The sequence below is a fragment of the Bos taurus genome, chromosome 1, assembly GCF_002263795.3.
Source record: "Bos taurus isolate L1 Dominette 01449 registration number 42190680 breed Hereford chromosome 1, ARS-UCD2.0, whole genome shotgun sequence".
NCBI classification, from domain to species: domain Eukaryota; kingdom Metazoa; phylum Chordata; class Mammalia; order Artiodactyla; family Bovidae; genus Bos; species Bos taurus.
In genome coordinates, this window is record NC_037328.1 from 144441578 (window position 1) to 144465843 (window position 24266).

Genomic DNA, 24266 nt, shown 5'->3' on the forward strand with positions numbered 1-24266 from the left:
TACTTTCTGTAGGAAGCATCATAAATAGACAGAACACAATAAATAGCTGGTACAAATATGTGAGGCAGCATGAAGCCGGTCCCTGCGTCGGGGCTCCCCAGCCAGAGCTGAGTGTCTGGTCACGTGGTGGACGCTGTGGGAAGGTGACCAGTCCCTGCTGTTTTTGAGGTAAAACTTTGTATGAGCTTTTCCTTTAAAGCAAAATCCCTGCAGGACAGCAGAGTTGCAGGAGCAGCTCTGGTCTTCAGCTTGGATGCTCACAGAGCCACCCATCTGGCCACCATGGTTGTCTAGGTGATGATGGCGTGGCTGGACAAAGGCCAGAGAAAGCGAGTTGGTGGCTCTGGAAGCCACAGCTTCTCCCAGGCTTGTCCTACTCCCCAGAGGCTTTGGGGGTTCCTGGTGAGGTTCTGGGGTGTGGCCACGTAGGTCTAGCTCCTGGGGCTCTGAGCCCATCACCCCGTCCTCAGCTTCAGCACCCGGGACAGCGGTTCCTTGGCGCTGGAGTAGACCAGGAAGGAGCCGGCCGCTGTGCGGAAGGCCTCCCAGTCCCTGCAGCCGAAGGTTGGGAGGCTGTGCACGGCCACGAAGCCTTCATACCCCTGCCACCTGCGGAGAGAGATGCTGTCAGCTTCCAGGCTGGGACGCCATCCTCAGCGAGAGGAGTGAGTGTCTGGGCTGCTCCCTCTCCCCGGGGCTCCCACCCCACCCCTCCCTGACCCTCACCAGGGTCCCACCTGCCTCTCCCACCATCACAGTATGAGGGGCCATGCATCCCAGCCCCAAAACCTCCCCAGGTTCCAATCGCGAGGAGCTGGGCCAGGAGGGGCCTTAGCCTGTAGAGAGGGAAACTGAGGCCTGAAAGGGGGTACCTGCCCTGTCCAAGACGATTCAAGATCATCCTGGAATTTCTAGATAACTGAGAAACTTAGATCAACAGTAAAAACATTAGAATACAGAGGCAAAGGCACTTTTATTTGCAGACATAGTTATACTTCTTGAACTCCCATGAGACATTTCTTTAGAAAACTATTAAAACTAATAAGATACTGTGGTTGCATGACCAGATACAACAGTTAATTGTGATACACAGATGAAAATGGACATATGCTTACAATACTTGGAAAACTCCTGGAAGGGAAGGTCGCGAGAATGCCATGGTGCCTCTAAGATGAAGTGTACAATTTTACTGAAGGACACGTGAAAAATAGAGAGATCTACCACAGCCTTGGCTGGAAACATTTAATAGGATAACACACTAATAACTCTCACATTAGTGTAGCCTCTCACTGCATCTCCAGCCAGAACCCAAAGTTGTGAGTGCCAGCAGGGCTAGTGGTCACCTAGCTGACCCGGGGGCCTGACCCAGACTCAGCCCGTGCTCAGGTGCTCCCAGTGCCAGGCGACCCACAGGGCTCCATGACCTGTGACTCGCTCTGAGCCCGTGGTCATTCAAGGGGAAGGTGGGCCCACCCAGCTGAACCGAGGCGTCTAGCAGGGGCAGGGCCTTTACCTGTAAATAATACTGTTTACCGAGAAGGTATTTCCATCGAAGGAGTTTGCAACCACCAGGAAATAATCTTCTCCCACCGAGAAGAACTCCCAGTCCAGAGCACTGCGGGAGCAAGTGAGCAGAATTAGGACCTGGAGATGCTGCCTGGGGACTTGGGGGTTGGTGTCCGGCTGGTTCTCCCCCTAATCTCAGGATTCAGGGGGCTAGGTCCCACCTCCAAAATCCACAGAAGGAGGAGCAGTTTCCTCAGTCATACAACCGGTTGGTCTATTCCAGGGAAATGCAAATTAGTTGTTCACTTTTTAAACTTAAAACATTTAATTGTAATAAAATACACATAACACAAAGATTTCTATTGTATTCATTTTTAAATGGACCTTTAAGCTTAGTGGCATTGGGTACCTTCACGTTGACATGCAACCATCACCACATCCACCTCCAGAATTTCTCCACCTTCCAAACTGAACCTCTGTCCCCAGGAAACACTCACTCCCCATCCCCTCCCCCAGCCTCTGGCCCCCACCATCTACTTCCTGTCCCTACGGATCTGACTCCTCCAGGGACCTCGGGTAAGTGGATCACAAAGTATTTGTCCTTCTGTGTCTGGCTTATGTCACTGAGCATATGTCCTCAAGGTTCATCCGTGCGGTCAGGTGTCAGGATGTCCTTTTTTGAGGCTGAACAATATTCTACTGTAAGAATGGACCACACTCATCTGTCTATGGACACCCGGGCAACAAGAGCGAACAGTGAAGTTGTGAACACGGGTGCAAAAGTCGTTCACTTGGAAGAGGTTGAAATAGAGGAACAGCCCTAAACTCGTGGCCACTCCCTAAAAGTCTTCAGCGCCCCCTGGAGGCGAAAACTTGAGGACACTGGCTGTGAGGTCACATGCTTCTTCCCTGACTCCAGTTCAGGTACCAGCAGGGTCTGCCAACGTAGAGACGTCCCCCTAAATTTGGAAGCTGTGGTTCTTACTGCAAACAGACCACTGCATCCTGTTTTCAACAAACACCCCTGAACTTGCTAAGGGTGAGTCTGCGCTCAGAGACATCTTAGTTCTCAGGGATCTGACAGAGGGCTTCTGGGAAGGACATCCTGGAGCCTTGTCTATCCCAGGAGGCCAACCTGGGCATCAGCTGTGATCCCCAGCCACTGCTCTAATTACCGCGGGCCTACTTTACAGATGAGGAAACTGAGGCTGCAGCCTTGCAGGAGTCACTCAGATGCCCAAGGCCAGGCCAGTGCCTCTGCATCCAGAGGCCTCAAGGTTATGGCCTGTTCAGACAGCACAGTCGCAGTCTCTTGGGTGACACTCACCCTGGATTCCTTCTCAGTGGGGCACTGAGGGCGCTGGCCTAGAGCTCCAACAGAACCCTGGACATGAGTCGGCCACAGAGGTACCTGGGGACATGCAGGGGGGCAAGGCCAGTGGGGGCCCTGGGGCTCCTGACTCTTCCTTCTTCTGTTATCTGGAATCCTGTCTCCGCCACTTCCAGCCATGGCCAGTTGTGACTCATCATTAAGAAAAAGTGGTGACTGTGGCCATGCCCACTGAGGGGTTTCATGCAGTGTGGCATGGGTGGGGCTGGTAGCACAGCCGTGTGGTCCCACACGCAGCATTCTGCCAACTGTAACTGGTTCTGGAACCAAGGCCCACAGCCTTGCTTTTGCAGCAAAATGTTGACTGCACCGTCTGCCCCAACGGCTTGCATCAGAAGCTGCTGGGGCTTAACCCAGTAGGAAATCAAGGTCTGGCATGACTTCCAAAGCATCAGGGCAGTAAGTCTGCTGACAGTAATGTGAAGCATATTTTTAATCCTTCAGAACCACACTATTTGGTCAAATGGTGGAAATAGACAAGTATCCATCAACTGATGAAAAGTAAACAAAGTATGATAAATAAACACAGTGGAATATTACTCAGTCATTAGAAGAGTGAGGCACTAAGGTACAACGTGGATGAACCTTGAAAAAATGACCAGTAGAAGGAGCCAGACACATCTGAATGCAATGTCCAGGTGGGGACACCCAGAGGGGCAGAGAGCAGGCTGGTGGGCCCCAGGGGCTGCGGAGGGCACTAACAGCTGAGGGGTGGGGTTTCTTTTCAAGGTAATGAAAATGTTCTAAAGTCACCTGGAAATGGTTGTATACATATGCAAATTTCATTAAAAGAATAAAAACCCTGAATTCTAAAAACAAGCACACAAGCCACAGCTTTTAAAAGCAGTTAGAGTCAAGGCTACAGCGAGGAGCCGCGGTCACTCAGCTGGTCGTGTGGAAGGTCTGCGGGGTGCACAGCGAGGCCGCTTCACACCTGTGGGCTGGGGGGTGGGCACCGCGGCCCCACAGATGCTCGGGTGCGCGCTGTGCGGTCCGGGCGGCCTCAGAGGTCGTAGGACCTGGGCCCCTGGATCCCCGCCCCGGCCGCCCGCCGCCCGCCGCCCGCCGCCCGCCGCCCGCGTACCTGCAGGTGCGGATCTCCTGGAAGCGGACGAACGTCTGCGCGGTGACGTTCAGCTCGTATATGACCGAGTTGATGACGTAGGAGTCGTTCTGCACTCGCATCTCCACGTCGTAGCGGTGACTGTTCGCCACGGCGAGGAAGACCCTCTCCCCAATGTGGAAAACCTCCCAGTCTGCGGCGCCAAACGTCTGGGACCGTGAGAGGGAAGCCGAGAGCACGCTGTGGGCAGAGACCCTCAGGATGGCCACCCACGCGGCGCCAGCCCCCGCACTCCGGGCGTGAAGCAGGCGCCCCTCTTGAGGGTGCTGCCCTTTCCCAGCCTCCTCCAAGGCCAAAGGACCATCTGCCTAGAGAGCTTCTTAGGGCCTGTGCTGCCCCTTCCCAGGCCCCAGTGTGCCCTGGAGGAGGTCCAACTGCTATAACACCTCTTCCAGGGAGCCCTCTCTGCTCCCTCCAGTTATGAACTCAGAAGCAACATCTAGGTACCTCCAGAGTTACTTACTACGTACTCTCCCTGGCCTGAGGCTCTCCTCTGGCTCTCTGGACAGTCCCATCCTGTGTAGGCTACTCCTCCAAAATCACTCATCAACCTGGAGGGTGAGGTGTGCATGGGCCCATGGGGCTGGACTTACATGAATGGCCGGCTGCCAAGCCTTGGCTGCAGACCTCGAACTGCATGAGCTGATTTACACGTAGGCCCACCAGGAGGTTTATGACCAGCATCTCTGGGATGCTGGGCTGGGAGTGCATGGGGAAGGGGAGGACCAGACCAGTCCAGATCCATCCCTGTTCTGAGAAACAAAGGAGTGACCACACGGGATGGCAGCTTCAGTGGAGGGGGGATAACACAGAAGCTCCCCGAAACAGGGGCCTGTGGCTGGTGGAACAGTGTGCAAAAGTTCCTGAGGACTCCAAACGACAGCCTGATGAGGCTGCTGGGGTCCGAGTTCCTGTGCCAGCAGAAAGGGGTTGACTCTGTCTGTTCTCACAAGCAGGTGAGGGCTGCGGAAGCTCTGATGGACACTCGGCATTGAAATTGTCTTTAAATGTTTTGCCTCTTGACTTTTGACTTGTGATACTGATGGAGAGACTGACCCTCCTGTTGATAATAATCATAAGCTCTGGATACAATAGGCAATGTAGGAAAATAGGAAATGGCAACCTACTCCAGTATTCTTGCTGGGAAAATTCCATGGACAGAGAAGTCTGGTGGGCTATAGTCCATGGGGTCACAAAGAGTTGGACATAACTGAAGTGACTAAGCACTGGATACAATACTTAAAAATGTACACAATTGCTTGAAGGTTCTGGAGAAGGGCCAAGGGCAGGCAGAAAGTGGAGGGGAGATGATGGCCCTTGAACACGTTTGTCTGACTCTCCCTCTGAGGACATTCCTGGTCCTGTGCCATATGGGCTTCGCACTCAAGTGGAGGGAGCGGACTCGCTTGAACTGCATGAGCTGACATACACATGGGCCCACATGTAAATAAAAGGAGGTTTATGACCAGCATCTCTGGGACTCTGAGGTGGGAGTACATGGGGAAGGGGAGGACCAGACAAGTCCAGACCCAAGCTTAGCGTTTGGGGCTTGCAGAGTGTCCAGAAACCAAAGGAGACTAGCCTAGGAAGGAGGGACTCCCAGTAGGGGAGGCCCCAGTATCTCCTTATTAACTTCTCGCAAGTCCATTTTAGCTCCTGAAGTGCACACACAGGGGACAGGACCCCAGGGACCCAGGGACAAACAACAGCTGAGCGGCTGGTGGAACTGACCAGAGAGTTAGACAGCAGGGGAACCAGCCGGTAAATGTGACTATGATCAGGAGAAGAAACAGCAAGTAGAAATAGGTTGACACAGCGCAAATACTGGGGTGAACAGATACAAACTTTATAGTAACTGTGATCAGAATCTATGCGCAAATATGTATGTAATCAACAATAAGGTGGGGAGATTTGGAGAGTTATGAAAACTCTAAAAGGAGGCAGATAGAAATCCTGTACCTGAAAAGCAAAATGCCCATATTCACAAATCTATTGCACGGGATCAAAAGCTACCTAGACAATCCAGAAGAAAGCATCTGTGAACTAGAAGATACGCCAATAGAAATTATCTGATTTGAAGCACAGAAAGGGGGGGGATGTTTACAATGAAAGTAAACAGAGCCTCAATGATAATATAATTCAGTCTAGTGCATGAAGCTAGGACAAACCTAGACAGCTTACTAAAAAACAGAGACATTACTTTGCTGACAAAGGTTTATATAATCAAAGTTATGGTTTTTCCAGTAGTCATGTATGGATGTGAGAGTTGGACCATAAAGAAGGCTGAGCACTGAAAAAATGATGCTTCTGAGCTGTGGTGTTGGAGAAGAGTCTTGAGAGTCCCCTGGACTGCAAGGAGATCAAACCAGTCAATCCTAAAGGAAATCAACCCTGAATATTTATTGGAAGGACTGATGCTGAAGTTGAAGTTTCAATACTTTGGCCACCTGATGAGAAGAGCCAACTCATTGGAGAAGACCTTGATGCTGGGATAGATTGAAGGCAGGAGGAGAAGGGGGCAACAGAGGATGAGATGGTTGGATGACATCACTGACTCAATGGACATAAGTTTGAGCAAGCTCTGGGAGATGGTGATGAACAGGGAAGCCTGGCGTGCTGCCGTTCATGGGGTCACAAAGAGTTGGACATGACTTAGTGACTGAACAGCAACAACTGTGTGTGTAATTGGATCACAGAAGGAAAGGAAAGGAGAATAAGGCAGAAAAAAATTTAAGTTAAATGTTGGCTAAAATTTCCCCAAATATGATTAAAACCACCAAACCACAGATCCAAGATCAGAGACCCCAAGGAGAATAAATACAACCCCCCCACCCCATAACCTCCGCACATCATATTGAATATCTGAGGATAGACAGAGAAGATTTCAGAAGCAGCCAGAGGAAAAAGACATTTGCTATAGGGAAACAGTGGTGCCAGTGGTACCCAACCTCTCATCAGAAACAGTTGAAGCTCGATGTCAATGGAAAAACTTCTTTAAAAGAAATGAAAGAAAACCATGAACCCAGAATTCTACAACCAGTGAAAACATCCTTCACTGTAAAGTCACTTTCAGATAAAAGTGGTAGAATGAACTGCCAGCAGACCTGCTTTACGAGCAGTCCTGGAGGAAGCTTAAGAGGGTGAAACTCCACAAGAAGCACAGAGTCTGCGAGAAGCACGCAGAGGGCGCTGGCAATGGTGAGCTGGGTGTCAAGACAGCTCACTGTTTACAGCAAACAAGAGGACAAGCTGTGGGGCTCGTACCTTAAGTAGACATGTGAGTTTATACATGCTCCCAATAGCCCAATGGACAGGTAAGGATAAATGAGATCATGTAGTTGTAAGGTTATCACATTATATGTAAAGTATAATATTAATTCAAAGATAGATTGTACACCCAAAACTAACACAACATTGTTAGTCAACTATACTCCAATATAAATTTAAAAAATTCTTTAAATTTGAACATATTAACGCAAGGCCTTCCCTAGTAGCTCAGACAGTAACACATCTGCCTGTAGTACAGGAGACCTGAGTTCAATCCCTGGTTTGGGAAGATTCCTTGGAGATGGAAATGGCAACCCACTTCAGTGTTCTTGCCTGGTGAATTCCATGGACAGAGGAGCCTGGCAGGCTACAGTCCATGGGATCACAAAGAGTCAGACACGACTGAGCAACTGACACACACTGCTGCTGCTGCTGCTAAGTTGCTTCAGTCGTGTCCGACTCTGTGCGACCCCATAGACGGCAGCCCACCAGGCTCCCCCGTCCCTGGGATTCTCCAGGCAAGAACACCGGAGTGGGGTGCCATTTCCTTCTCCAATGCATGAAAGTGAAAAGTGAAAGTGAAGTCACTCAGTCGTGTCAGACTCTAGCGACTCCATGGACTGCAGCCCACCAGGCTCCTCTGTCCATGGGATTTTCCAGGCAAGAGTACTGGAGTGGGGTGCCATTGCCTTCTCCGGAGCAACTGACACACACACACAGTTAATTAAAAAATAAAAAATAGGTTGCAGTGTAGATATGGGATGGGGCAGAGGAGTGTGAGATGAGCTGGGAGATTAGGATTGATATATATATACACCACCATGCATGAAAAAAGATACCTAGTGGGAAGCTACTGTATAGCACATGGAACTCAGCTCGATGCTCCGTGATGACCTAGTTCAGTGGGATGGGGGTGGGCGGTCTAAGAGGGACAGGATATATGTATACCACAGCTGATGGACTTCCTTGTACAGCAGAAAATAACATTGTAAAGCAACTATACTCCAATAAAAAATAGATTGCAGTAAGTTGAACATGTATATTGTGATTGCTGAAGCACACAATTACACAACAAACCGAATTAATACAAAAAAGAGGGGATCAAAGGCTATGTATGTGACAAAGAACTTGTTTTATACCTGATGTATAAGGAACTCCTACATATCAATACTGAAAGGCAAAAAAATTAAAGTATGGGCAAAGACTTGAATATGCATTTTGCAAAAGGGACTCTGGCAAACCAGCAGGTGGGTGGAAATGTGCCATCGTTAGTTACCAGGGGACTGTGACTTAAAAACCACTGCGGTGCTGCTTCACACCTTGTAAGTAAGACTAAAAATACAGACAAAACCGGGTGTTGGCTAGAGTGTGGGATGACTGGCACTCACGCTGTTTTTGGGAATGTATGAAATGGTAGAACTGTTTTGGAAAACTGCTTGGCAATTTCTTCAGAAGTTAAACATCCGCCTACCTCATGGCCTAGAATTCCACTCCTGGGTTTTTACTCAAGAAAAGTAAAAACAATTTGCCCACAGAAAACCATGTATGAGATGCTTTTGTAGAATTATTCATAATAGTGAAAATCTGGAAACAGCTCAGGTCGTACAAAGAATTGAGCCTAGAAACCACACAGCGATCAATTTCTGGACCCGGCTGCTTCCTGGGGATACCGTGCCTACTCCGAGGTAGGTAGTCCTGGCCGGCCAGAGCTGGTCACCGCGATGCCCAGCGACGCTGGAGGGACAATTGCATGCCCAGTCCACGTGGGAAGGGGCTCTGTTTTCCTTTACTCCGACCGGCAGTGGACGGGTCTGCGGACTACCCCTCCTCGGAAGTCCCTTTCCGGCTTGAGCAATCCGCCCAGCGGCGGCCCCTGGTCCCCGCGGGTCCAGTACCCTCCCAGCCGCTCGCCTGGTGTTCTCTCCACGTCCAGCAGAGGGCGCGGCTGCCCGTTCTACCGCCCGGTGTGCGGAGCCCGGGACACCACCGCACCCCGCCCCCACCCCACCTCACCCCCGCCCCGCGGGCGAGAGGGGCAGAGAAACAGGCTTGGGCCCGTCCGAGGGTCGGAAACAAGGGAGCTCAAGCTAAAAGAGTGACTCACAGGACAAGGACAGGGACGAGGGCACCTGGCGTCGCCGACCCTGCCGGACCAGGAGCTGGGCTGAAGCCTTCCTGGGTTAGCACCTTCTCCTTACCGCGGCTCGGAGGTGGCACTATTTCTGTCCCTTGGGGCCACGCCGCAACTTCCGACCTGGGGGGACACTCGGGCTCGTGGGGCCTCCAGCCTTATCAGAGGACCGACGTTAGAGACCCACAAGAGTGTGCAGAGTGACACACACCACACGTGCCAGCCCAACCAGGTCACAGAAACCACGGGAGTGGCCAGGCTGTGAATCGCCGGTTCTGCCCCGTCCTTTGCTGAAGAGCACCGCAGTACATACCTGCACTTACCTGTGTATACACGTGCACACACCTGCATGGATGCGATTTACACACAATCCTGCACGCATGCATCTGTATACATGTGCACATAACTGCAAGCACCCACATGCACACACCTCCACATGTACACACCCACACAGAACAAAGGGCCAGGGCTGGTCTGAGAAGGGGGTCTTCCCCAGATTACCAGAGCTTCCTTTCAGCCCCGAGCCACTCCACCCTCAGTTCACTGGTCTTGAGCCCTAGCAAGAAAGGGTTGGCCTGCAGACAAGGGTTGGTAAAAGGGGATGTCTGGGCCTGGGAACTGGGAGAAGAGGGCCCGAGCCCAGGGGGAAGGATGGGAGCGTGGCCAGAGGCTGGGGAGGGGAGGAGCATCCAGGTGGGCATGGCTTAGAGGGGCTCTCACCTCTCTGCTCTGTGTGCCCAGTGGGCTGGGGGTGCCCAATACAGCAAGTGCAGGGTGCCTCATTCAGTTTGAGTTTCAGATTAAAATGATGTTTCAGTCTGTGTGTATGGGCACGCTTTTACTAAAAACTGATTCGTTGTATATCTGGTTTTCACATTGAAATGCTGCTGCTTCTGTGAAGTCGCTTCAGTCCTATCCCACTCTGTGCGACCCCATAGACAGCAGCCCACCAGGCTCCTCTGTCCCTGGGATTCTCCAGGCAAGAATACTGGAGTGAGTTGCCATTTCCTTCTCCAATGCATGAAAGTGAAAAGTGAAAGTGAAGTCGCTCAGTAGTGTCCGACTCTTCAAGACCCCATGGACTGCAGCCTATCAGGTTCCTCCGTCCATGGGATTTTCCAGGCAAGAGTACTGGAGTAGGTTGCCATTGCTTTCTTCTTCACATTGAAATAGGCGTCCTGTATTTTATTCGCCGGATGCTAGCAGAGTCCGGCAGGGGCCCGACTGACTGCCAGTCATTGGCTGGCCGTGAGCTTCCCTGGAAGCCTGGGGCCCGCACCTGCGCCCTCAGCCAGAGGCTGGGCTCCTCCCATTCGGAAGTAAAACGGGGAGAATCCCAGCCCAGGGCTGCACCAGCCTGGGCAGGGGTGAGCTGGCCTGAGGCCCCGCTGTCAGGCCACTCCTGGATTCTGAGCACATTAAGGACACGTCAGGGAGAGAAGAAGAAATTCCCACATCAAACAGCCCTGCCAAGCCCTGCCTGGCACCGGAGCAAGGCAGCCTGGCACCTGCTGGGCTGGGCGGACCCTTCCCGCCCTTCTTTGAGTGGAATTCCCCCGAGCCCTGCCCTGGAATCCCCTGGCATCGCGCCTGCCTGGGCCTGGAGCACCTCGAGGGAGGATGGTGCTTCTGGGACTTGGCAGCCAGAGCACCTGGAGCCCTTGACAGTGCCCTAGAGGGTGGGTGGGCTCCCAGTGATCAGCAGATTGCTTGTTGCAGGAGGCTCTTGGGTTCTGGCTTTGATGGAGCAAAGAACCCAGGTCTTGGAGTGCCTGGGGAGGCAGGACCAGGCTCACCGCCAGGAGAAGGCAGGCAGGTCCCAAAGGACCCTGGGGGATTCAGCCCTTGACATTGTGGGCGGTCAGCTGAGGTGGGAGAGGGGCCTGCTCCTGGGGGACTGCAGGGGGCAGCACACTCCCTGGCCAACTTTGGGGTGCCCTGCAGCTCTCCCCTGGTACAGCGACCCCTCCACACCTTGCCTTCCCTGGGCTGCCTGGTTCACTGCCAGCTCCAGCCTCACAGGGCAAACCAGAAGCACAGGAGGAAGTGCCCTGGCCCTGGTGAGCACACGGGCCGGTCCCTTCCAGGGCTGACCACTGGGGGCGCTCTCACAACACTCTCCTTACAGACTGCTGCTTCCTTCATTTGCAGACATTTACATTCTTGGGGCTTCCCTGGTGGCTCAAAAGGCAAGGAATCTGCCTAAATGCAGGAGACTGGGTTCAATCCCTGGATGGGGAAGATCCCCTGGAGGAGGGCATGGCAACTCACTCCAGTATTCTTGCCTGGAGAATCCCGTGGACAGAGGAGCCGGGCAGGCTACAGTCCATGGGGTTGCACAGAGTTGGACATGACTGAAGTGACTTAGCATGCATGCACATTCTTGGTGGAGACTGCCTTTCTGACAAACCCCAGCTTCATTCTCTGTCTCCTCAAACCCACTGATGACTCTTGGCAGCTCCTCTGCCTGTCCTTCCCCTGCCCTGATAAGTGGTTTCCCAGGGGGCTTCACGGGCCCTCTTCTTGGAAACCCTGTCAGCCCTCACCCCACACCCTGCCAGAAATACCCCATTGCCCTTGGTTCTCATTTCTGCCAGTGGCTCCTCCTAGCAACAACCCCCAGTCTTGGCCCACTGCTGCCCCCTCCCCTTCCCCATCCCCTCCTCTCCAGGTCTACACGTGATGACTGTAACCGCAGATCCCACAGCCAGACAGCTCAGGGAGCAGAAGTCCCAGCAGCTGGAGGCCGGAAGTCTCATCCTTCCGACACACCCAGCTTCCACCTCCTATGGTCCAAGATGGTGAGGCCAGAGGGTTGGAGCCTGAAGTGGTCTGCCACCTGAAGGAAGATTCTAGGATTCCTGGTGAGAGAGGTGGGGAGGTCTGGAAGGGGTTGCCAGGGAATGCTTCAGGGTGGACAGCTAGTCTCCCATGCACCTCTGGGCTGCAGACCCAGCATGAGCACAGCCTTTCTCATGAGCTGAATTCACCCTATCAGTGAGGGACCCACCTGGTGCCCCTCTCAGCACTGTCCGTGTGCACAGTGCCACAAATGCCAGCAGCCTGCGTCCCTTGCCTGGCCATCCCTTCAGAAAGGGCTCCCCTCGAAGTTGGCACCTCTCTACACACAGTTCAAACTTCAACTCCTGCTTCAAACTCATGTGAGCCCATGAGAGATGCTGCAAAGCTCCAAACCAAGTGCAATCATATGGAGGTATCTTCAGGACCTAAGATGATTTAAACAGCATACAAAAACAGCTGGCAGAACATGAAAATGGGATCTGGTGGGCTCTGCGGGATTCACTGGGTGCGAAGAGACTCGGCTCATTAGAGAAGGCAGGGTCCTCGGGTGTGTGGGCACGGGGAGCAGCAGTGCCCCCTTGCAGCCCCCAGAGTCAGATCCCGGGGCAGCTCTGCCCACTGGCTGGAGATGCGCCCTCTCGCAGCCACTGTGGTTCTGCCCACCCCCGCCCCCGCCCTGCACTTCTGGCTGATTCTTCCAGCCAGCGTCACACCCCTGGGCTGGCTCTGGTTTAGGGCATGGAGCTCAGATGGCCCCCATCCTGGCTCAGTTGGGCCTGTCTCTGCCCCTCGGCCCAGTCTCCCTTCTGAGGATGCCCTGTGTCCGAGGCCTGTGGTGAGGCTGGACACAGACTGGAGCCAGATCTGGATGCTGCTTGAAAACACAGAGTTTCAGGGGCTCACAGCTCTGGAGCCAGTATACTGGGGAGCATTCAAGGAGATGGGCCAGAACCTGGAAGGGATCTGAGACATCCTGCATGAGAGACAGTGGCAGAAACGAACACTGCTCTGAGACATTCAGGCTGAGTGTTTCCCCATGGTGTCCAGAGAGCACAGAGACTCGGCACGCAGCCTTCTGGCCAATCACACACGTCCCCAGCTGGGCTGTCACACCAGGCACGTGACATGAAGAGGGTTCTTGCAGCCGGTCGGGGAGTGCAGCTTGGAGATTATGATCCTATCTGACCTCTCCTGCTGCTGCTGCTGCTAAGTCACTTCAGTCATGTCCGACTCTGTGCAACCCCATAGACATCTCCTACGTTTGCACAAAAAGCCAGTTTAGAAGGTCGTCATCATGGCGCCTCATCAAGGGCCTCAACCAGACCCCCAGCTCCCTGGGGCACAAGCCACCAGTGATAATGCCACCCCCTGCTATGCTCGACAGGAAATATCAACAGAAAACAAAGGGTCCTCCAGACGTGTGACAAAGGACCTGGAACATGAGAGTCAGGCTAAAATATATACATACACTCATACTGGAAGAAACCGAGCTGGTTCTAGAAACAAACCAGAATATTTAAAAACTATAATGATCTTCAAAAGTATTCAAGAAGATACTGCATTTATAGAGTAAATATAGAATGGCATGAAGAGGAAGAGTTCTTGGATATTAGAAAGATATTAGCTTTATGAGACGATGCTCATCAACACGATTGGAGAATAAAAGTAGGGAAAGAGTCTAGGTTGAAAAGATAACTCAACACAGGAGATCTGAAAGCCCTCTAACCAGTGTGCCAGGGTCGGGTGGGGCATGGAATGATCAAGAAAAACCAAGGAAATCTCCCAGGCCTGGAAAAGCACAGCTTCAAGTTGAAAGGGCACTGAGACAAAGCAGTCAGGAGGCACAGGGAGCCACTGTAAGAGACCTGTGGGTGCCGAGGGCAGAGAAGGCCACCAGAAGGGCGCCCGGGGGGGCAGGGGGGCCACTGCACCCCTGGGTTCTGGGAGGCCGGGGGCTGCCCTCCGTGTTCTCAAGGGAATGACTTCTACCCTAAAACGCTGTACACCATTTATCAGGCAGGGCGAGGGACGCGGCCACCACGAGCGTGCACACTTCCTGCCACAGACGGTGGTTCTCACTGAGATGAAGCTGGCGAGGCCATGGCTCCCCCAGCCTGTGGTTGTGCCATCAGGCCACGTGGGCCATGTGGCTGTGGAGGATGAGGGGTGGGCTGTGACCTCTCAGTCCAGATTGATGTGGGCTTGCTCCGCTCTACACCCATTGGCTGACTTTGGTCACATGACCCGGCTCAGCTGCAGGGACACTGGGGAGCATGGGGGAGTACCTGGAAGGGGGTGTCCCTGAGGTGTCACCCAAAAACCTGAGGTCAACTGGGACACTGGAGATCAGAATTGGACATGGTGGCTCCAGCCGAAGATGGCAGTAAAGGAAAGTTCCAGAAAAGGGACCACTGTCAGCTCTAGAGACAGTCGGCCAGGATGGCACAGGCAGAAGGGCCCAGGAGAAAGGGCTGCAGGACAAGAGGGCTCTTCGTGGACACATGCTGACCAGAGACCTCGCAGCGACACACGGTGGAAACCCAGGAGGCACTGAGGACGCAGTGCTCGCAGGAGCCTGGGGACAGGGAGGACCAGCAAGAAGCCGGGGGATGTTACCCTGTGCAGAGATGGTGGTTTTCTTCCCCCACAGAGGAAAGGGGAGGGAGGGAGGGATACGGGAAGAAGCAACTAGGAACTTGTGGAAGCGTCCTGTGCAGCACCTGGGTCCACGCGTGAAGTGAGCCATGTGGTGGGCTCGTGGCATGGAAAGAGAGTCTGGCCTGCATGCAGGGCCTGTCCCCAGGGGCTGGCCCGGAGGTTGTCCCAGCCCACCACTGAGAAGGGAGTGGTCAAAACGCACCCTTGGCTCTGCAAGAACGAGCTTATGACGTGGCTAGGACGATGCAAATACCAACCTCGACTGTTGATTTTAGTCATCCATGGGGGCTTGGGCTTCCCAGGTGGCTCAGTGGTAAAGAATCTGCCTGCTAATGCAGGAGACTCAGGTTTGATCCCTGGGTCAGAAAGATCCCCTGGAGTAGGAAATGGCAACCTGGTCCTGTATTCTTGCCTAGAAAATCCTATGGACAGAGGAGCCTGGTGGGCTACAGTCCATGGGGTTGTAAAGAGTTGGACATGACTTAGCAACTGAGCACGTGGGGGCTTGGTCTGGGGTCTGACACTGAGAGGGACAAGCCAGGCAGCGTGGAAGGAGGAGGGCAAGGGAAGGCAGAGGAGGGTCTGGACCCTGTGTCATCATCCTAGACCACAGTGGGGCCTGAGGAGGGGCTGCCAACACTGCCCACTAGCCTGGGACTGGTCAGTACCTGCATGGTTCACCGAGGCGTTCAGCACTGCCCCACCTAATAAAGCCTCTCGCTGCCTCAGTTTGATGCTTTGCCAGGCAGCCCACAACAGCTGGAACCAGCTAAGGGACACAAGAGCTCAGAGAAGGTGAACAGTGCTGTCCCCACAGATGGCCAGGTCAGGGGCCAGCTGCTGGGTGCCTCAGGACAAGAGGCTGACACCCACATAAAGGCAGGTTAGACTGTGGGGCCCGCCGGGGGCCAGGGGACTCATCCGAGCACAGGTACTGGTAGGAACTCTGTGCCGGGGAAGCCCTTCCACCTCGTCTGCAGGCTCCCTCGCCTGACCTCTGGGGAGGCGCCTGGTGTGGACAGGCCTGGGGGTGGGAAGGGTGTGTGTGTCGGGGGGTGCCATGGGGAGTGCAGGGTCCTCACCAGGAAAGACTGGAAGAGCTGGAAGGAGCCGTCCAGCCGCACGTACAGGTGGGACTGCAGCCGCGTGGATGTGCCGTTGAAGGCGTTGGCTACGGCCAGAAAGGCGTAGGGCCCCACCGTGAAGAACTCCCAGTCGTAGGCGCCCGAAGTGGCGATGGTCTGGTTGGCCTCGAAGAGCCGGGTCCCTGGGTTCCACTTGTAGATGACACTGTCAATGTTATGGTTGTCGCCTGGAAGCCGAGCGGCATTGAGGGAGGGAAACAGGCTTCTGCAGCCTCATGCCAGCGCCCTGGGCCCAGGCCCCCCGGGACCCTGCCCCAGGCCCTGCAGCCAGCGCAGTCCAGCTGGACCCTGATCTGCACTCTTCCGGGTCCCCAGCCATGTTACCCATCACATAGCCTTCCCGCCTCTGTGCCCCACGAGAACCCTCAGTGGCCCAGCCTTTGGGGGACTCCAGATCCCTGTGATCATCTACTGTGTTGGAGGTGGGACTCCCCACCCCCGCTGCAGCCTCACCCTTCACTCTGCCTGCCTTCCCCTTCATGCTCCCTCCCACCAGAGATCAGACCTGCGTGGGCTGGAAGCCCTTTCCCCACACTGTGCTCCTTAGGGCCTCCCACTCCCCGATACACACCCTGCTGGGCCAGCCTCTCCTGGAACACTTACTGTCCTTGGAGGTACCTGGTAGCAGGCTCCTGGGGTCCCTCTACCCATGAGTGGTGGTGGGGTCTCCTCCCTACCCCCAACAGAGCTCCCTGGCAGGTTTTAGACTCAGGTAAACTCTGAGCCTTGGAACCTGCAGAGGCTGGAGACACTTTGCAGGGCCAGCTGCCCCCAGGGTCCAGTCCCCCTTGAGTTATAGCACCCGAAAGGGCTTGCTGCGGTCACTCGGGGCAGTCACCTGGCCCAGAAGCCAGGTTTCCCAGCCCCTCCTAGGCCTATCCCCACGTACCCATTGCATCTCACAGTTTGTGCCCAGAATGGATGGGGGAGGGACCCCTCCCACCTGAACAGGTGAGAGGGTGCTCAGGTGTGTCCACCTTCAGACGCCACTGTCATACAGCAGAGCCTGAGGATGCAGGCCAGGTGAGGTTTATTATACATTTCTAATGAAATACACTGAATGCTGCAGGCAATCACGCCCCAGCCCAGAGTCAAGGCCACGGCCCCTACCTTCCCGGTGGTTGGCCACGGCCAGGAAGTGCTCGCCGGCCACCTCGAAGGCCTCCCAGTCCCGGGCACTGTGGGTGGGGACCCTCTGGTATGGCGTGAACCTCAGCCTTCTCTGGCTCCACTTGTAAATGACCGAGAACTCCTGACCCTTCTCATTCGGCTCAAAATTAGCCACAGCCAGGAAGATCTGGGGAGAGGACCAGAACAGGGTTCTTATCATCCAAGTGAGGGGCCGGCGCTCTGGGTTTCTCAATGTCAGCCCTGGCACACAGGCTGAGCCCCGGGACAGAGGATGAGCCCGGGACAGAGGCCAAACCCGGGAACAGAGGCCAAGCTCTGGGACACAGGCCAAGCTCCGGGACACAGACTGAACCCCGGGCTAGAGGCCAAGCCTCGGGACACAGACTGAACCCCAGGACACAGACTGAACCCCGGGACAGAGGCCGAGCCATAGAACAGAGGCCAAGCTCTGGGACAGAGGCTGAGCCCTAGGACAGAGGCTGAACCTCGGGACAGAGGCTGAGCTCCAGGACACAGACTGAACCCCGGGCTAGAGGCCAAGCCCCGGGACAGAGGCTGAGCCCCGGGACACAGACTGAACTCCAGGACACAGGCTGAACCCCGGGACAGAGGCCGAGCCATAGAACAGAGGCCAAGCTCTGGGACAGAGGCTGAGCCCTAGTACAGAGGCTGAACCTCGGGACAGAGGCTGAGCTCCGGGACACAGACTGAACCCCGGGGTAGGGGCCAAGCCCCAGGACAGAGGCCGAGCCCCGGGACAGAGGCTAATCCCCAGGACAGAAGATGAGCCCCGGGACAGAGGCCGAGCCCCAGGACAGAAGATGAGCCCCAGGACAGAGGCTGAGCCCTGGGACAGAGGCCAAGCCCCGGGACAGAGGCCAAGCCCCAGGACAGAGGATGAGCCCCGGGACACAGGCTGAACCCCAGGACAGAGGCTGAGCCCCAGGACAGAGGCTGAGCCCAGGACTGGCATCCTGGGCAGGCCCCAGCACGTGGCACTGACTCCAGATCTTAATTACTCTAAGACCCGTAGCCAGGCCTGTGTCTACCAGCCTATTAGCTCTGTTTCTATCTCCCAATCCCAGGGAAAGCCTTATGCACAGCAGCGTTCATCACTCAGACAAGGAGGAAAGATCTTATCACCCTGCTGTCCGTCAAGAAGCACATGTGTGTCACACACTTGAGGACCATGTGGCAACGCCCTGCGTGTGACACAACCCAGAGGCCCAGATGGCGGGTCATGTGATGTGACAGAAGCTGGAAGCCTAGGGTGAGGGGCTCACTTGCTGTGGCTGAAGCAGCCCCAGAGACCCTCTGTCTGCTTAGGGGACCTGACAGATTTTTCTTATTTCTCTGAATTTCCCAATTTTTTGATATAAAGTTATTTTTTATTAGGAAGGAGTAAAAATCTTTAAAATGTCATCAACCATAAGACCAGAGAGCTAGTCACTCCTTCACCAGGCTGCCCTGGAGTTCAGGACCCTGACAGTCAGCTGGGACCAGAAACAGAGATTTGTCCTCACTGCATGGGCCTTGGGGGTGGGGTGTGCGGGGCTGGAACTGGGCACACTGGTGACTGACTTGAGAGCAGGTGTGGGAGGGGGCCCGGGGATCCTGCCACTTGGAGTGGAGGACTAGAAGGAGCTGGGAAGGAAATTCTTATCTCAAGGGGGCCGCCCTCTCAGTCCCACCCTTGGGCTACTGCTCAACACAGTCCTGGTGAAAGGAAGGGGGCTGCCTGCCAGGCTCTCCCATCCAAGGCCTCATGTCCAGCCCTCACCATCTCACCTGTCCCCTCCATCAGGACAGCATGTGTCCCCCATGTTTATGGGGCCAATAGAGGGAGGCCAGGGTGGAGCCCCATTTCCACTCCTGTTTAGGTCAGATAAAGAAAGCTGAGCACCAAAGAATTGATGTTTTTGAACTGTGGTGTTGGAGAAGACTCTTGAGAGTCCCTTGGACTGCAAGAAGATCAAACCAGTCAATCCTAAAGGAAATCAGTCCTGAATATTCATTGAAAGGATGGATGCTGAATCTGAAGCTCCAACACTGTGGCCATCTAAAGCAAAGAACTGACTCATTGGAAAAGACCCTGATTCTAGGAAAGATTGAAGGCAGGAGGAGAAGGGGACGACAGAAGACGAGATGGTTGGATGGCATCACTGACTGGATGGAATGAGTTTGAGCAAGCTCTGGGAGTTGGTGGTGGACAGGGAAGCTTGGTGTACTGCAGTCCATGGGGTAGCAAAGAGTCAGACATGACTGAGCGACTGAACTGAACTGAACTTAGGTCAGATTATCTCAGAGCTTTGAGGAGGCAGTGGCAGGTCTGCATGGAGTGGGAAATGTCCCAGCAGCCGTCTTGTGTCCATTTTGTAGGAAATGGAACAGATTTTCTCAGTCACATTCCAGACCAAGAGACGCAGGTGTGTCTGATTCAAAAGCCATTTAGAACCTGTATGAGGCTCTGAAACCAGTAGAAATGCTTTTCCCCCATAAAATCTACATAAAGCGAAAGTCATTCAGTCATGTCCGACTCTTTGAGACCCCCATGGACTGTAGCCCACCAGGTTCCTCTGTCCATGGAATTCTCCAGGCAAGGATACTGGAGTGGGTTGCCATTCCCTTCTCCAGGAGATCTTCCCAACCCAGGGACTGAACCTAGGTCTCCCACATTGCAGGCAGATTCTTTAACATCTGAGCCACCAGGGAAGCCCAAAATCTACCTAAGGAGCCCCAACCCTCGGACTTTGTGGGTTTTCCCAAGATAAAAATGACATAGTCGCACATGTGAACTTGCCTTTTTCCCAATGGTGAAGTGTCTCCAGGACTGTGCCTGGTGCGTGGGAATGTTCTGGTATGAAGCAAACTTGCCATCGGTCCACTTGTAGATGGCAGATGTGGTTTTCCGGTTGGCGGTTGCTACAAAGAGCCCAGCCTCAGGGATGACGAAGACCTCGATGCCCAGCGTCTCTGAGTTCGTGAATAGGCTCTGATGCTCCTCCACATAATCCAGCTTTTCTTTGGCTTGTGATAGAGACATGGAGACTGGTTAAGGCTTCCCAGAACAGAAGCCCTGATGGATGACATCCGGGAGTGACCCCAGGGCCCTGGGCCATGACCCTTAGCATGAGGTCAGGCGAGTGTCCCTAAGTCCTGTACCACCCTCACCTGGAGGCCCAGCAAAGGAGATTCTGGTCCCTGAATGGGCTGTAGGGCCTACAGAGCCCCCAGGGACACTTGTTGGATGGAAGTGACATGTCAGGTCCTTACTAGACACTTCACAAGGCTCCAGACTTCCACAAAAAGCTGTGCCCGAATGTGAACTAGAGAGTGGAGGCCATGGCTCCTGGACGGTCCCCTGCAGCCAGTTCCCATTTCCCAGGGACCCCCACCCTCAGACGGCTCCTCTCCTCACCTCCCTGCCAACAGCCCCACTCTTGGGCTCCAGGCACCATCACATCCCATCTGACCAGAGAGGGAGGAGAGGGTGAGGACAGTGGATGGAGCACCCTGGAGGAGGCCCATGGTCTACCCTAGTTGGGACGATGGATGAGAGCCTGCCAGCCCACGAGTCAAGCCCAGGAGGGCACGTGTTTCCAGGTGAAACACTCAAGCTCGCTGCTCTGTGAGGTTTGTTCCCTATTCCTACATAACACTGGCTCTGAGAAGACCCCCTAGGCCCCTGGAGACCTGCATGTCTCACCTGCTAACACGGAGACCCACTCGCTGCCCACGCACAGGTATAGCCCCTTGCGGCTGGCGTCGAACCAGAACTGGGCATCCTCCGCTTTGGTGCACGGAGGCCGGGGTCCCAGCGTCACCTTCATGTTGGTTTCTGATGGGGGTGACAAATGTCCTGTGGGTATGTGCTCCCCAGAGGGAGGCAGAGTCAAGGGTGTCAGGTGACCCCTGACCCCTGTACTCCTTCCAGGAACCACTCAGGTCGTAACGAGGCCTCTGGGAGGCAGGGAGACCCGAAAGCCCAGGACTTGCCCTCGGCATCTGTGCACAGGACCTGGACATGCCCCTGAAGTCCAGCCACCTGCCCACCAAGTTCTTCCCCAGACCCTAGCTCCTCTGAGAACCCTCAGTAATCACGCTGCCTTTCTCTCTCCTCCATCTGAGACTCACTGGCACAGGTTCAGCTAACTTCTGTCTGTCTGGTTCTCAGGCACCTTGACCCCCTCATTCCTGGTCATCGTGGCTTCATCCAGGTCCAGCCCTGTCCTAATGATGCCACGTGGCCTCCATACAGTGACTCCTGAGCTGAGACCCCAGTGGCCAGGCGGTGAAACAGAGCATCCTCAACCTCGCCAAATGCCCAGCAGAGGCCTTGGGAGTCAGACACTTGCTCAAGGCCCAGAAAACACCCCAGAGGTCATGAAACTCTGGGAATTTGGGGATGCTGGCCCAGGACTGGCTCTAAGGGCCGACTTGCTCAAGGGGCTTCCCTGACTTGTGAAGCAAGGGCCATGAGGCTCTGGAAGGAGTCAGGGGTCTCCCCACCTCCCCAGTAGGAGTTGGGGCTGTCGGGGAGAGAGTTTTGGATTCTCCATGGCAGAGGGTATAGCTTAAATAAAGTCAACACTGACTTTACATTGGGGAGGTGCAAACACAAATGAGAGATGCCAGTGCTGGGGACCTTCTAGGCTGAGGGGTCCCAGAAAATAGAACCGAACATCATGAAGATCAGGGTCCCCACTGGGGGGTTGAGGTTTGGTGTCTGTTGGAGAGGGAAGGGGAGAACGGGCCCCAGATGCTGCTCTGGGAGCATAGCAGGTGGCAGGTGGGAGTCAGAGAAGGAATTCGTGTCAGCTCAGCCCCAGGTCCCAGGCAGGACGAGTGGTCCATCAAGAGCACCGTCTGGTGGGGCTTAAGCACGTGGATCTGAGGTGTCGTCTGCCTCCCCAGGGAGGAGGTCATCTGCATCAGCCCCAGCTATCCATTCGTCCACATGATAAGCACCCTCCTGTCTTGTGCCTGGGGAACCTGGGGGTGACCAGGCTCTCAGGGTCTTCTCTCAGTGTGGAGAGGGGTAGCTTTGGCCTACTAACCATAGGGGTATTTTAGCACCTCGTTGTCTTCCGGCTTCCCTGTGAGGCCATGCAGGATAGCAGGGATGGACAGCACAGCGAGCTCAGGATTCACGCAGGGACAGAGCCTCGGGGTGGCATCTGAGCCAGGCAACAGAACCAGCTGCCTCACCAGGCCCTGCAGAGGGAGGGGCAGGGCACTCAGACCTGTGCTGTTGGAGGGCCTGATGACCCCTGGGCTCAGCCTACCCAGACCCTGAGGGAGGGGTGGCCAAGAGAGAGGAGTCTGCCTGTAGGTTAGGGGGCACTGGGAGCAGTGGTTGAGAGCTGTGCACAGTTCTAAGGTGATTACACCACAGAACAGGTTCTTCCTGTGGACTGACCTAGAATGACTGGGTGCATTGGTCATTCGTCTGTATGTCCACTTGTTCATCCATCTGTCCACTTATCTGCCCGTCCATCTATTCATCTCTCTGTTCATCCATCCATCTCTTTGTCCAGTCATCCATTCATCCATCCACCCACCCAAATGCCCATTCATCCATCCATCCATCCATCCATCCATCCATCTATACATCCATTCATCTATCTGTTCACCTAGCTGTCCTCCCATCTGTCCATCCACCACCCATCTTTCTATGACTCTGTCCATCCATCTAGCTGTCCATCCATCCATCCATCCATCCATCCAAGCATCCCATTGGTAAATATTCAGATCTCACCTCTTATGCACAAGGCATGGTTCTCAACACTGGACACAGCAAGAAACAAAAGCCCATATCCTCAGTGAGCAAGGTCCCCCCACCAACACTCTAAGGGGGAGACAGGCAGGCAATGACCAGACACATAGCTGGTCTGAAGGAGGTCATGGCTACAAAGACCATCCGGAAAGGGGATGAGAGGGCTGGGTGTGGGGGCATCTTCTCAGGGGTGAGCAAGGCCTTCATGGTACAAGGGCACAAGGCAAGGCCCCAGGGTCACTGGAGTGCACCATGGCAGGACTGGGGACTCACACTCCAGGAGGAGGGCACAGCAGGTGCAAAGGGCCTATAGGGGAGTGTGCCTGGCTAGCAGGGGTCTCCTCTGAGCCCTTAGGCTCCCCATTCCCATTTGGCACACACAATTGTTTAATTAGAGCATCAGGGTGCCAGGCCAGTGGTGACAGCCCCCAGGAGCACTGGTGGGCAGTGGGGGCCTGGTGGGCAGTGCCTCCATCCTTACCGTGAATCGGCCTTTCGTCCTCCTCCGACTGCCGATGAAGAACCGGGCTCCTCGCACAGATAGGGTGGCTGGAAAGGGCATGTCAGCCATTCTGAAAACATTGGAGGGTTGTTTTAGGGCCACGGGAGAGCAGACTCGAAGCCCACTTATGCAGAAAGGACAGCGGGCAGCACCGTGAGGCTGTACCAGTGTCTAGGGGCAGCTGTGACCAGCTCCACCGCCTTAAATAACAGAAGTGTGTTCCCTCATGGTGCTAGAGGCCAGAAGTTGAGATCAGGGTGTCATCTGGGTGTGTCCCCTCTGAAGACTTGAGGGGAGCCTCTTTCAGCTCCCGGAGCTCCTGGCTTCTGACCAAATCGTGTGGCCTCTCCTCTGCTCCTCTTTTCCTCGGGTCACCAATCACTTGACTCAGGGCCACCCTCCTCCAGCATGACCTCAACTGAGCTCAGTTATCCCAGTAGGGATGCTGCGTCCAAATGATGCCCCATTCCTGGTTCTGGCAGATGTGAATTTGGGGGACATGCTTTGCCTCAGGACAGGGTCTTCTACAAAAGCATGTGCTGCAGAAGTGCTCAGTGGCCCCTCTCCATCTCACAGAGGCCTCCAGTGACTTCTGTCCACACGGGGGTCCCCAGTCTGCCCCCCTCCTCTGAGCCCAGGGCGAAGGGACAAATGGTGTCAGAGTTAGAGGGGGTTCACCTTGTTGGTGACCCAGGGGGTGTAGGAAGATGTGGCTGGAATTAGGACCGAACAGTTTCTAGTCTGGAGCATGCCGGGGGTTGTGTCAAAGCTATGAAGATTGTTCTGTACCTTTAATTGGGAGTTTTGCTGACTATTTATTCCCTCACCCCAGAAA

General features: G+C 54.6%; 1 protein-coding gene across 1 annotated transcript in view; it reads right to left on the minus strand.

The window, feature by feature from the left end:
- The window catches only part of TSPEAR (thrombospondin type laminin G domain and EAR repeats), a 177531-nt gene continuing 153265 nt past the window's right edge, over window positions 1-24266 (minus strand). Inside the window, 9 exon segments of the mRNA NM_001206810.1 lie at window positions 1-609; window positions 1514-1615; window positions 3981-4168; window positions 15960-16189; window positions 17133-17319; window positions 19954-20180; window positions 20860-20991; window positions 22211-22367; window positions 23411-23501. Coding sequence (NP_001193739.1) covers window positions 456-609; window positions 1514-1615; window positions 3981-4168; window positions 15960-16189; window positions 17133-17319; window positions 19954-20180; window positions 20860-20991; window positions 22211-22367; window positions 23411-23501 — 1468 coding nt within the window. The 3' untranslated portion in view covers window positions 1-455.